This window comes from Puntigrus tetrazona, chromosome 15, assembly GCF_018831695.1.
Source record: "Puntigrus tetrazona isolate hp1 chromosome 15, ASM1883169v1, whole genome shotgun sequence".
NCBI classification, from domain to species: domain Eukaryota; kingdom Metazoa; phylum Chordata; class Actinopteri; order Cypriniformes; family Cyprinidae; genus Puntigrus; species Puntigrus tetrazona.
The window spans coordinates 8,240,066-8,254,458 of record NC_056713.1 but is presented as its reverse complement, the minus strand read 5'-3'; the positions used below and the strand labels follow the sequence as shown (position 1 = coordinate 8,254,458).

Below are 14,393 nucleotides of genomic sequence, written 5' to 3'. Positions count from 1 at the left end.
AAGTCTGAGGTGTCCACAAAATGTGTTTTTGTCAAGCAATAACCCACAGACCATTTATTATATCATTTAGAAAATGCCTATTTGAAGTGGAAGTAAACACATGCTGTTTTTGTGCATGTCTCTTTAAATTCAAATGAGCTGCTGCTCCCTGCCCCTTTTCCAGAACAGAACATCAGACTATACATCAGATAGTTTGGTTTTGATTATATATATGTCTATCATGCTGAAATCATGCGTGTGAGTATTAAACTAGTTCTCTTTTATGTCTTATTGCACTTAAACTATAAACTACACACAAGTTTATGTTAAAAACACATATCTGACAGTGTTTTTGTAACCTATGTATGTGAAGTTAAACAGCTGGGAAAGAAATCATATAATTAAAAGAAGGTAACCCAAAAATGAAAATTGCCTCATATTAAAATGTTAGGGTGAGCTCCTCCTCTAAATGAGCAGCAGCATGATAGATAGTATAGGGTTGTAATAACACTGTTAATAGCAGCATAACCACAGGGGTTCCCTCCTTTTATTGCTTTCCTTCACTTAAAAGACTTGCAAAAGCTGGCTGCGAGTTTCACTTTCAAATCAGCACCAATTCAACACAAAGGAATTATTATTTATTAGTTTTTTTTTTGTTTTCCCTTGTTTTCCTTTCCTTCCAATCAAATAGCTTAAAAGCACAAAGCACATTTAATTTTCGAAATATAGAGAAATTGGCGTTAATTCAAGCAAAAACAAAACTTCAAACTCAAAAGAGCTTTTTGAAACTAAGCCTGCATCGCAAAAAGATTCAAAGCGCTCAAATCAGATCACATCGGATCTTGAATTATATGATCTAGAACAGCACCCCCCCTACACACACACACACACACACACACACGCACACGCACACACACACACACGCACACACACACACACACACACACACACACACACACGCACACGCACACGCACGCACTCGCACTCGCACACACACACGCACACACACACGCACACACACACACACACACACACACACACTGCTGTTCAGTAGGCTGTATACTGTATCGTTCTGTAATTAAACTAAATGCATTTTATTACTATAAAGAAATCTAAACAACGGTGAGGGATGAAGGCCCCAATACTTCAAACCAAAATGATGTCATTTAAAACATCATTTAAACTACGTTTATTTTGGCAGTTTGAATCAGCTCACTTTTTAGACTGAGTGTTGACTCCTAAAGGTCGCTCGCAAAAAGACTTTCAAAATTCAGTCAAAGAAATTCACTCCTACAAAGAAATGACAACAAAGCTGTGTCTGTCATACGCATGTTAATGTACAAATTAGTGTCCCCAAGAACCACCCAAACCAGTACACACACACACACACACACACACACACATTGAAAAAAGCTCCCTGTGAAAGCACACACACACACACACACACACACACACCTCACGTGAAGGCGGATGGAAACAGTGATCCATAAATATGCAAAATATAAACAAAATACTAACATGGCACTTTGAACAAGTAACCCAGTAATAACACGTTTTTATCAAGTCTTCAGGATCAGTGTGTCATTAAGATACTACAGTCTCACAGAGACACTGACTGGACCTTCTTAAGATTTCCCACAACTTTTCTATGGCTTTCCCAGTCATTCCATTCAGTAGATTTGTGCTAATAGATTTAGTCTAAATTATTACTTGTGTTGCTTTCAAGACCCTCAAGGACAAGTTTCGGCAAGATTTGACCTGGAAACACTATTTATTTATTTATTATGACGCGCTATCTATAAACAAGCCCCCGTACATTAGAGCGCTGTGAATCAGTAAGAGCTGCTTTAAATGAGAAGCTGAAGTGAACACAAGTGACTCTCGAGCCCTAACAAGTGAGCACACATGTGCTCTTCACAGGTCAGGCTAAAGCAGCACAACACAGCCCTGAGAGCAGACGCGGTTTACTGCGCAGACAGCACCAGCATCCTCAGGAGCCCTGCGGAAGACGCGCTTCACCATCACCACCATCACCATCATCACCATCAGCAGCAGCAGCAGCAGCAGCGAGCGCGAGACACACTCACCTTCCTCCTCTCCCATGCGTTCGTCCTTCCAGGAGCAGCAGAGCAGCATCAACCTCATTCAAGCTCCCCTCTGCGGTCGGACGCGCTGGAAGGGCTCGCCTCGCCTCATGAATATTACACGCGGCGCGCTGCGTCACGCACGTCGGGAAAGGGCTGCGGACGGCGAGGGCGCTTCCCCGGCCTTTGCCATAGTGGGACTCCTCTGAAGAAACATGTCTGCCCGATGAACGCCGTCCCTGGAAAACACTGGCGCGCATGCGCACGGCCTCTGTGGCGCGAGCTCGTGTCTGTAGGAATACTTTGTGACGCCAGATAACAGAGAAGGAAGTCAAATTAGACAAGAGGACGATATGTAGGTCTATTCGTAAAATATATACATTTAATTGCAAGTTAGAATGGTTTTACTGGGAAAATGTCATATAAAATAGAGTTTAAATAGACTTCTCGTGAGTCTCTGTTAGTACAGAAGAGTTTCCAAAGAAATATCACCAAGCAAAGTTGCATATTTTCCTTTCATTCTTAACAGTAATAAGTACTATATATTTTTTTTATTTTATATTGGGGGGTTGTGAAAGTCTCAAGACGGAAATAAGACAGTATCAGTGTTTTACTGTAATGTTACCGGCCTGCTTTAAATGATTAACTGTTGAAAACATTTGTAAAAAATGTAGAAAAGTAAAATTAGTCAAATGTAGTCAGTTTTGTGTGAATGTCTGTGAATGTTTTAATATATATTCATTGAAATCATTACTTTATATTTACTTATAGATCCCTTTTATATGAATTTGTAGTCTGTTAATGTTAATGTTTGGTATGTAGTTTTACTGAAGGTGATTAGAAATGGCTGATCCTAGATGTCCTTGTAAAATACTCCCCTCATTATTTGAGAATTATTATTTGAGTAATACTGACCTCATCGTTTGAGTATTACTGTTGGTGTGTGTTTGTTTTATGAAATCTCTGCATGGTAACTGCTTTATTAATGCAATACAGTGATCTCAGAACAGCTCATTCATGACGTGTGTGTATCATTTCACACAACCATACACACCAGGAACACTGGGCTTTTATCTCATTTTAAGTCTTTTTTTAGTTTTGGTTAAAGTTTTTACTAGCTGCAGAGATTTCGATGTTATCAGTTCAGTTTTCAGAAAGTTTCCCTCCACAGAGACACTACTTGTCCAGTGCTGTATCTAATAGAGTTGACCACGAGGTCCTGCTCGCTTGACATCAGAGGAACTGCATCTGGTTTCAGTCGTATCTCAATCAATACAGGACAATGTTATTCAGCGGCGGTCCCCTGACTCGTGGAGCCCCACAAGGCTCTATTTTGGGCCCTTTATTGTTTTCTTTATATATGCTTCTTTTAGCCTCCGTTCTTGACCTCTATATTTTATTTATGTCATTGCTATGCAGACGATACTCTTGATTTGCCCCTGAAGGACTAAAGTGGCTTAGACTGTCTCTCTGATGTCAAAAGGCCGCTGGCAAAGGAAAGTGAAACAGAGATTACCGTGTTTGGCTTTTCTGAAGTTCAAAACAGTTCTTCATTAAATTCTTAAGTTCTTCTGTTAAATACAATGTTTACAAAAAGTGCACATAAATTTGATCAGTTTTGATCAATTTCTTACCAACTAAGAGCGTTCCTTTCTTTTGAGCACTTTGAAACTGCCATTTAATTCATTGTATTTCTTCTAGAACAGGTTTTTGTAATTCCCTTTATCTGAGAATAACAGTCAGATAACTTCAGTATCCAGATTGCCCAAATGGTTTATAAATAAGCAGAGACTGAGACCAAGAACGCAGTTTTTAATTATTTAAAATATTTTATTAAATTTTTCACTAGAGCAGGTAAAATGCCGGGATTTCCGGGAACTAGTCAGAATATAGGTTGTGGAAAAAGTGCAACAGCCCCGCCCCTTTACTTAAATAAGATGGAAATCCCACGGCACAATAGAGAAGACCTGGTAGGGCTCACAGGCAGGTCAAATACAGCACCAGGTACATTAACACATGAGGAAGTGTCTCTCCAGATGGATCGAAAAACAGTATCAACCAAGTATAGCAAAAACTGACACATTATATGTTTGATAATACATTGGCTAGTGAGGCTTTCGGGACAGACGGACACACACACACACACACAGACACTCACACACACACACACACACACACACACAGACACTCACATCTTAAAATATCACACACAGCTTTGCAAGTTCCACAGTGACTACATTGCAGAAGCTATTTAAAACAAAGAAGTTATTGTCATATGATGTGTACAAACTCGATAATTGGTCAACATGTCAAGTTCAAATGGTGCAAAACAAACAACACAAGGCAAAGTAACCTGTTGTTAAATGATCCAACCTACGGTAAGCATATGATATACATATATATATATTTTATATGTATATGTATATATATATATATATATATAAACTAATTCTATGTGAATACACAACGATTAAAGAAACACATTCTTGGTCAAATGATGGAAGCACCTGTAGTCCCCGGGTCCAGGGAAAAACATAAGCACACTTTTTAACCTTCCAGGTTTAAACATACATAATGTACAAGTCAGAACTACGATTACTATTTTACAGAGTTACTTTCAGTTTGTTCCCTTCACCGGAAAGTTACCGAAACAAATGATTGAGCTGTCATTTACTTCCGCTTGTTCTCAGCATAATCAGAGCGAAGCTCGTCATACTTCACACAGAATACAAGAATGAATGCTGCGATCGAGACGTTCTGCCATCCACAAAGCTCTCTTAGCGTAATACGTGTTCCTATGATAAGTGTCTCAAATCAGGAGATCGCTGATGGGGGTGAATCTCACAAAACATGTAAGAAGTTAAAAGAAATTATATTTCCATGAAGAAAATGAAAATAATGTTAGAAATAAATTCACTACAAAAGTATTTGTACATCATGGAAGTATTACTGCCTTTAAATAACACACTTTTTTTTTGTTTTGCAGTAATGAGAATAAAATACCACCAGTGAGAATAATTCTTAATTACAAATAATTACAAAAGAAAAAAGTAAAAGCACCAAAAGCATTAGAATTTTGGTGGAAAATAAATCTGTGCTCCTAAAACTTGATTTTCTTTATGTAAAATATCATTTCTTTTTGTTTGCGCGCGTGTGTGTGTGTGTGTGTGTGTGTGTGAGAGAGTCACCCATAAAGCACTGCGATCGTAGGCCCATCTGCACAGAAAGCTGCTGAAGGGTAAAAATAACAGGCAAACCCCTGAGCTGAAGCACAGCCAGATGTGAAGTATTTCAACCCAGGGTTTAATCAGCAGAACGACAGAATGACGGGACGCTTTCGCTCACGGGCCGGCGAGGGAGATGTGAGAGAGTCTAGAGCGCCAGATCGTGAGCAAAAGAGCTTCGGGTGGTCTCAGAAACGTCCACGAGAAGGAGGTCGGTGGTTAAAACGTCTACAGTTACACAACAGCATTGCCAGCTAATCAACCCTACACTGGGAAACAGTATCGTGATGGAATGTGCCGGTAGAATTTGAATTATTTTCACAAAAATACTAGACGGTTCGGGGATCTAGATTTGGATTTGTTACAAATACTTGCTATCAGTACAAAACATAACACTTGTGCATGTTGGGATTGTTTGTTTGAGTATCAAAAGTACATTCTAGAGCATGCAGTAGCACCATGTTTCTTGAGGTCACTTCACATCTCAAGAGATCCTTTACTTTCTCCTCCTCCCGCAGTATTTTCCCTGGCAGCCCGCTCCACCTGCAGAACACCACCACAGACTCATCAGACATTAAACACTAGGACAGAACGATGAATCGTGAGCAGGATGATTTTTGGGGGAGCTATCTCTTTCAACACGCTGATATAAATTCATGAAGTTCAAAGAAAAAGAACTGATTTCATCCATCAGAAATGTGCCTTACTCATGAGCTTAATGTCAAACGATCCTCCAGAGCATCTTAACTATTTTGTGGTCCGTTTTATAAACTCTCGTAGAGGAAGTAGGCCAGTGTTTGGTGTGATTTAGGATCAGGACATCGGAAATGCGAGCGGTGATTATGAGAAATCGGTGATTATGTTGTGGTAGGATTAATCTCGTACCTCGATAACCTGCTCCCAGGAATCCCGTCAGTCCTCCTCCGTATTTGGCTGCTTTGGCTGAGAAAAGAAGCACACGTGAATACACATCAAACCCTGATTGCTAGCTAAATTACATTGGTTTTAAAAATCAGCTAAATTAATAAATGTAAATGTAAGGCCGTAGAGCTCAGTCTCCTTCTGCTGCATCTTGATGTTGTAAGGGTTTTAAGAGCTGTACCTTGCTGTGGTGACAGTCCTGCTCCATATCCCCCTAACAGACAAGAAATGGTTGCGTTATTAGAGCCGCTCCAATCACACAAGTGACTGAGAGAAATGTGGCATTAAGTAAGGTGAAGAATAACTGTGTGAAAAAGATGCCAATATGAAGGGTGAGTAAGTCCACAGACAGTGTCAGGATTACTGTTTGTTCCAGCAGGAGATTTATGACCAGCTGCGACCAAGAGCATCTGGACGGAAATAATAATAAACCCACCAGCTCTACGTTGTGATTATATAATAACTAACACATAATAGTGTGTGTTACGACAGCGGCTTGAGCGTGAGTATTAGCAAGACTCACATTACAGGCAGAATGCAAATAGACTTTACATGATATTTGCACTTCAAGCCGACGCTTTTCATAGCGAGCGGTCATTATTGTCTGTCGGGATAGTACTGTTTCCAAGGCTCTTATTGTGAGATTTTCCTGCTGTTTGTAAACGTGCAAATCGTTTTCACGCACAAAGCGAGTCATTCCACATATATGCACTATTTCTGAACTCCTTCAAACTGTAGTACTGAGCTTTCATCACAGCGCCTGAAATAAATCCCACGCAACGCCTGTGCAGGAAAACCAAAGTAGTCAAGGCCCGGTTGAGTTCATTTAACGTCTTGTTATTTCACAGATCTAATATACTGACGCACAGGCAGCTCTTTACCTTCACAGACATAACTGACTGTGTTGAAGTGAAGTTGTGTATTTGACAAAAGAGCCAGCTTTATGTGCGCTCAGAAAAATAATGATATAAAAAAAACTACAATATTTTGATTATCGCCACTAAGCCACAAGCTCCGCCCTTTTCTGGAAAGGGAGGTCGGGGAGAAGCAGCTCATTAGCATTCAAAAGAAAAACACACTTCCGCCCAAAAGAAATGAATAAATGATAAATGTTGTGTGGTGTATTTTGAGCTGAAGCTTCACAGACACTTTGAGACATCGCATCAATCGTACAATGGCCCTCGAAATGGGAAATGTACTAATTCCATAGATATAGACATACAATAAAAATGAATCTTGAATAATTAGTATAAAAGATACCTGGATATGCTTGTGGATATCCTCCATATCCTCCTGGAGCTACACCACCTGTAGGAATAAAAGACTCAAAGATTTAGTTCTGTAACTCAGTCGACGTAAAACACAACGTTTGTCAATAAACAGGATTAAAATACAGTCTAACTTGTAATCCGAGTGTAAAGGTTTCGGTCTCTCTGCAAATTTAAGCGCAGGCTGAGATCCCAGATGAGTAATTTAGTCTTTTCTCAGGAGAAACATGTGCTTTAGTTGTGTTTGAGAGAACACAGAGACACCGAATGAATGCTCTCATGAGAAATACAGACCTCAGGCTGGCTGCGTCGTGTGTGTGAGAGAGATTACACCAGTGTGTTACTGAAGAGCTCAGCTTCTATAACATTTTACAGTAAGATGTGTGTCTACAGGACCAACCCATAGGCATACTGTATACTCAAGAACAATGAAGATGTGTGTGATGATAGAGTCAATGCTGGGCCTCACCTGGCTGTGCGTATCCTGTGCCCAAAGAGCCGTAGCCTGTTGAGAGAGTTAGATGAGAAACACTCAGCACAGGAAGAAAACAAAAACCCACAAATTCATATTTTGTACTTGTTAGGTGTACATTTCCCTACATCCTCTACAATTCCCCAGCAGAGAAGATGTGTGTTTAATTGAAGCGTCGGTGCTAATCTATGGCCTGGGGAGTGCATTTGTTCTCGAGAAAAACCTTTGAAAATGAACTTGGCAATGCTTCTGAAGTACAGTGTTGCAGAACATGAATGTTTTGCATGCTTTCTTTGCTACCTGGTTTAGGTGGTTTAGCACCAGCTCCAACACCTACACCTGCTGGATACCCTCCACCTGCAACGAGATGATCGTAAGATGACAGCCCAGGAACACAAGCAAAGCTTTTTATGAGTATCTTCAGTATTTTATTATAATAGTTAGAGTCAGGGCTGTCCTTGTAGAGCTCCGGTTCTCAATTCCAATATCTGATGATCAGATAAATACTTTATTATGTATATCATGATATAAAATGAGCTAATTTTGCTACAATTATCTGTCCTCAACACTCGCATTACAAAATCGTATCTTAAAGGGAAGTCTAAATTTTCACTGGCTATCTTTTGGGACTGGGTGCTTCAGGGGTCGATGTTTGGCCCCCTGCTCTTCCTGATATACACAACATTTCAGAGGACAAAAAAAATCACAACTTTCCTATCTGAACAGATAATGCAAAGTATAGTGGCATATTTGGTTTTCAATCCTACAACTCTGTTTAAAAAGTCAAATCCAAGGCACTGATATTTCAGTCAGGTCCTGGAGACCCTTCTATCTTCACTAACAGACTGCACATGTGCAGGGGCCAAGAGAGCTCTGCAAATAGAAAAAACTAATAAAACAACTAATTAAAGAAACCTTCAAATAAAGAAACACACTGCAAATACTCAATACAAAGGAAGAAATCAATTCTTTATTTGCAGTGTGTTCTTCATTTGGAACATCTGCTGTCAACCTGATGAGGATGTTTTTTTGATTTGCTGGTGCTTTTTCTGAAGTTGAGTCCTTTCAGCCACCCTATAAATCCTCCTTACAGAAGTCTCAGAAGCTGTGACCTTAGTATTGTACTTTTAGTACTTTTCAAGCTACAGGAACTCTGCTAAATGATAAAGCATCAAGTGATTAGGTGTTGCATTACTCACCTGCTCCGGGTACGAGTCCTGCCCCTCCAACTCCCCCTACACCTGCGACACCACCTACTCCTCCAACACCTGGACCACACACACACACACACACACACACACACACACACACAGACAGACAGATCCTGAACTCTCGAGAACTCTTCTAAGCTAGCTTGAGCATAAGTTTCCAAACAGTCCAGGTTAGGACATTATTCCAAAATGTAATACATTTACATTTGTATCAGAACACATACATGCATTATTAATCAGTATTTTCTAAATAAAAGCATGCACATCTACGAGCACATTATGTTATAATGGTGAATCCTTTGAGGGTCCTTACATTAACTTAAATTATTATGCTAACGGAATATCATTAATCTGCTTATTGCCAATTAAAACAGTCTAAACGTCTTAGTCTGTGTGATCTTTATTATTGCTGCCCGGGTAATCTATAGCTAGGATTAAGGTGGTCAGAACTGTGGCTCTCCAGGGCCGACTCTGACCACGATATATGTATATATAATCTTACCAGGGGCTTTCAGAGGTTTAGCTCCAGGTAACACACCGGTTCCAATTCCAGCTGCTCCAGTGCTACCAGGATATGGGCCTAAAACAACAGGAGGAAGAAACATTCAGCATGATTCTGACTTTAAGTTTTTATGTATTTCTTAACTAATAATATTTACCATATCCATACGGGTAAACCCCACCAGGACCTGTAAACACAATAATCAGATATAGGTGTCTATCAAAGGGAACGGTCATACATAGTTTGGTTGTTGTTTCTGAGTAAACTGGACTGAGCAGTGTTTAGCTTTGGGTGCACGTGTATATATTTATTCCCTTTTTTATGACAGAACTTACACTCCCGGAGTTTTACACAGTGGGAGATTGTGTACAGTTCTGCTTTCTCAGAGGACTATATTTGTCTGTTACAAATATATAAAATTGCATCTATTTCCTTGAAATCACGTGATGATACTAGAGCAGAGAAGTTTGTGACTTTACCCTGTCCTCTAGTGGTACAACTGAGTAATGCTCACATTTAAAACATATTGCTGTGGATTGTTTGATGATTATTTAGTAATTTCTTTGTAAAATCCATATACAACTACCAAGCTTTGGACTAAGAATTTTGTCTTTAACCTTGGGCAAATATCAGGCCAATTCTTCTTCTCTCACAGCTCAGGATGAATTCTATATCTGAACATATCAGACACATAGATCTATGTAATGACTTGCAGCTCCAGGTTTAGAAACACCTGTATTCAAACACAGAGAACGTGTGTGAACTGTTGGACACACACTTTAAACTGCATGCATGCTATCTGTGTTTGTACTCACCAGCAGCAGGCACTCTCTGCCCACCACCTGAGAAACAGATGCCATGTTATCATCTTCAGTCAGAAACACAAACACAGCCCAACAATGAATACAGCCCCAAGTGTGTATATAATAACAATGAAGATTATAAGGTAAGTCTGATCTTATTAATGACTACTAAAATGGGTTATATTCAAAATAAATGAATTCCACCTTAATTTTAAGTTTACATGGAAATATACAAGGTTTTGTTCTGTCTTTACAAGTTTTGAAGAATCCAACACTGAATTTCAGGGTTGGCATGGAACAGCAATTTCACAAAAAAAAAAAAAAAAAAAAAAAAGAAATGGCACAGCAGCCTGACAATTACCCATCAAAAGATGAACAGCAGAGTCTCAGCATGAAAGTGAAGTCTAATTTAATACACAGAAGGCTTGGAATCAAAATGTACTTTTAGCTTCACTCGCCAGTGGATGGGGATATAAGAAAATGTGTATTCTTTACGTCATTAAATGTTTTGTCTATGAAATAATGGATATGCTTCATTTTGAAATAACTGTAATTCTGACCCCATTTTAATAACATTATTGTATCTTTGCAAAAACAAAAAATAATAACTACTACTTTTGTTCTTTGGCAACAAACTGAAGTGTAATCATTTATTGAACAGAATCAGTTATGTACCTGGTAGAGCAGTCCCTGCAGGAGCCAGTGTTGGAAGCTTTGCTGTGGAGCAAACACATTAGTTCAAATCAAGCATAACATACTATGTGTTTAATGGCTTTTGGTGGAGTAAGCCTATTCATTGTACCTGGTTTTCCGCTGGGTACAATGGGCAGACCGGTACCTCCAGGAACACCGATGCCCGTGCCACCCGGTACGCCCACCACGTCACCACCAGGTGTTGCTCCGGGAGCTGCTATTCCAGTTCCAGTGATCCCAGCGCCTGGCAGACATCGGAAAGAAATGCATTAAGTGGAATCTATGCTGCATTGCCTAAGGCAGGAAAACCCAGGTTTGTTATAAATGAAGCTAATATATATGAACTACTATACCAGTTTTAGGAGGTTTGACTCCACCAGGATACCCTGAAAACATTCAAATGAGACTTGTTGATTGCTCACAATGATAATAACCTATTTGTGGTTCAGTTGAATCAAGTACCTGGTGTCAGTCCTGTGCCAGTTCCAGGCAGTGGTGCTCCTCCTGCACCAGGTACTGTACCTGCACCTCCTGCAATTCCTGCAGGCAACCCATGTCACCATTCATATCATTACAACAGGTTGCTCTAACATCTCTTTCACTACAGTTTAATATGATTCTTTAGCATGTAAATGTACAGTAGCTGCCATGACTAGGGATATTGGTAGCACAGATTAGAGAACATTCATTACTAACTTCCCTAATATAAAGTGTTACCGTTATTTTATTGTAATCAAGAATTGTCAGTATTTTCCAATAAATGTTCATAATTTTGCTGTGTTCTTCAAATGTGTTCTTCTACAATCAATTTATTGTGAAGTTCATAAAATACTGTAATAAAGATATTGGCATTACGTAACTGGGGTACATTTTTTACAAATGGTTTCTTGCAACAGGCCTTGTTCAAATAATTACAAGCTAGAATGGTTTTCAAAGGTGCTATTCATTTGTTTTGGTGTAAATATTTAATAAGCATAAAAAAACTAAAATAAAATCTTATAATAACCTTTTAGATAGACATACAACATTTTCTCTCACCATATTTCGGAGGTTTAACTCCTGTTGGATAGCCTGCAATACCATAAATGCATTTTAGAAAATTAATCTTTTCAATCACAATTTATGATTTATAATGCTTGCTTAAAGGGGTCATATGTTGTTGCTAAAAAGAACATTATTTTGTGTATTCTGTGTAATGCACAGAATGTGTAATTTTTACGTAGTGTAAATTACAGTTTCTCCTCTAAGCCTTGTTTTCCTGAAATGGGTCGATTTGTACAGAGCTAATCATTCTGAGAAGCGAGGTGTGGACTGATTGGCCAGCTATCATTTTGAAGCATCTGATTAAAGTGTTAGGCCCCTTGCCATAATGTGATGTTGTGTAACGGTGCTATGACACAAAAACAAGCCATTACAAATGAGGCAATTGTTGTATCCAATGGGGACATAATTACTTATTATAATACTGTCTTTTTATGTGTTATAGTTATGGCATGCACCATTGCATCATACCTTGCAAACATAACACTCACATTTGAATGGCAAGTAGCAGGTTCTTCTATTAAAAGAAAACGTAACTTACGTAAAGGTTGTGAGTCAGAAGCACCTGACTGTTCTTGACTCACTTTAAATTCTCTGTTCACAGCCTGCATAGACTGCTCTGTCAGATTCAGTCCTCCGTAATTGAGTGCTGAACTCACTCTAATATTTGTGTTAAACACAACTTAACACTGACTTGAAAAGTACAAACAAAGATGTTTCACTTTCACAACAAAATACAGCGTCTCCAGAACATGGCGCCTGCAGCAACACTACAGACAGAATAATAGCTCCGTCTGGAGGCATGTTTCAACAAGCTGCTTTAGGGGACTGTGGACAAGTCATAACTTGTCCAAAAAAAGGAAAACTTGAAATCGCACCATATGACCCCTTTAATTGTTATGAGAATACAGTCAAATTTAAATACTTTAAATTTAAGAGTATGATTTAAGCAGAAGTGAACTGTAATTAACAACTGTGTATATAATAAAAATACCTCCAGGTAAGCCTCCTGGTACTCCACCTGGTACTCCACCTGGTACTCCTCCTGGTACTCCTCCTGGTACTCCACCTGGTACTCCACCTGGAACACCTGCCCATGCATGAGATTTGTCTTTAAAATCACAATGAAGATCTGTATAAATGTCCGACCTTTAAAGTTAAAAGCAGCGTGTTTTCCTTTTTTTGCCCTAATGTTTTTCCTGTATGTTGACCCTAATTTTCTCATCCTCCTGCTGGAGCAGGGGGATTGTTCTCTCGAGGGTTACACATCGGGAGGAGTTCATCGCCCTCATGAACAACTCACGTTAACCAGACAGCTTCTGTGCTCTATCCACTTTTGTGGACTCAACACCTCCACACAAGCGAAGCTGTCCGGGGACGGCCCTCTCGAGAGCGTTGTAGCTTACATTGAGTGGGTGCTGGTGTCATGCAATTCATTGGTGACTGTTCAGCTCGAGGACAACGACACCAGCCCCACTCAGGATCCAGAGCCCAGGCACCACTTCACCACGATGCGGAGCCACAGCCAGTGCCCGCCACTGACAAAGGATCGCTACGACCACCGAGCCATCGCCTGAGAGACTGCCGCTAGACCCGAGTCGATTACGTCAGACCAGGTGCGTGAGATGGCAAGAGAGCACGCCACGGTGGAGAAAGCCGAGTATAGCGAGAGGACGGAGTGAAGCTCCATCCCTCTGCACCACAGCTGAAGGTGAGTTGATTATACATCTCTGGCTGCTGGATCTACAAAGAGCTGGATGACTGTGATGTGGAGTTAGTCCTGGCAGCTCCCCTGTGGCCTGAGTTACTGGTCCCGTCCAGAATTCCCGCTGGTCCCGTACAGCCGTCCTGAGTCCCAGCAGGCCCTATGCTCACCCTCAGCTCATCATCTGGTGCTGGGGCTTGCCACGAGTCTGCCAGTCACCATCGCCGTCGTGGGTGGAGGATCCCTCACCTCGTCATCCAGCCTCCGAGTCCTGGACTCCACTTCGGCCCATAGACCCGTCAGCTCCCCCTTGGCTCCTAGCGCCCTCCACTCCACCATGGTCTGTCATTGTCCATCTGTCACCTCGGGTTTCCTCTGCTCCAGCTACGCCTCGTCTGTCCATCCCTCTGGCTCTGTCAGGCTCCTCCATCCCCCAGCTCCATCTTGGTCCATCTTGTGTATATAATTCCTGTTTGTTTCAGTTTGGATC

At 40.4% G+C, this 14,393-nt stretch overlaps 2 protein-coding genes across 6 annotated transcripts in view; both read right to left on the bottom strand.

Moving 5' to 3' along the window:
- Positions 1-2,698, bottom strand: part of limk1a (LIM domain kinase 1a) — a 34,422-nt gene extending 31,724 nt beyond the window's left edge. The window contains exon 1 of the mRNA XM_043259089.1: positions 2,067-2,698. Within this exon, the coding sequence (XP_043115024.1) occupies positions 2,067-2,124 (58 nt within the window). The 5' untranslated portion in view covers positions 2,125-2,698. The remainder of the gene's footprint in view (positions 1-2,066) is intronic.
- A 1,174-nt stretch (positions 2,699-3,872) lies between these two features.
- elna (elastin a) overlaps positions 3,873-14,393 on the bottom strand; it is a 41,183-nt gene continuing 30,662 nt past the window's right edge. For all 5 annotated transcript variants that reach the window (XM_043259532.1, XM_043259533.1, XM_043259531.1 and 2 more), the window contains exons 34-49: positions 13,193-13,288; positions 12,196-12,228; positions 11,620-11,697; positions 11,511-11,543; positions 11,267-11,401; positions 11,140-11,181; positions 10,477-10,503; positions 9,819-9,848; positions 9,662-9,739; positions 9,148-9,216; positions 8,249-8,305; positions 7,946-7,981; positions 7,469-7,516; positions 6,390-6,422; positions 6,173-6,229; positions 3,873-5,830 (exon numbers count right to left, since the gene is read on the bottom strand). In XM_043259532.1, coding sequence (XP_043115467.1) covers positions 5,784-5,830; positions 6,173-6,229; positions 6,390-6,422; positions 7,469-7,516; positions 7,946-7,981; positions 8,249-8,305; positions 9,148-9,216; positions 9,662-9,739; positions 9,819-9,848; positions 10,477-10,503; positions 11,140-11,181; positions 11,267-11,401; positions 11,511-11,543; positions 11,620-11,697; positions 12,196-12,228; positions 13,193-13,288 — 899 coding nt within the window. In that variant the 3' untranslated portion in view covers positions 3,873-5,783. The remainder of the gene's footprint in view (positions 5,831-6,172; positions 6,230-6,389; positions 6,423-7,468; positions 7,517-7,945; positions 7,982-8,248; positions 8,306-9,147; positions 9,217-9,661; positions 9,740-9,818; positions 9,849-10,476; positions 10,504-11,139; positions 11,182-11,266; positions 11,402-11,510; positions 11,544-11,619; positions 11,698-12,195; positions 12,229-13,192; positions 13,289-14,393) is intronic.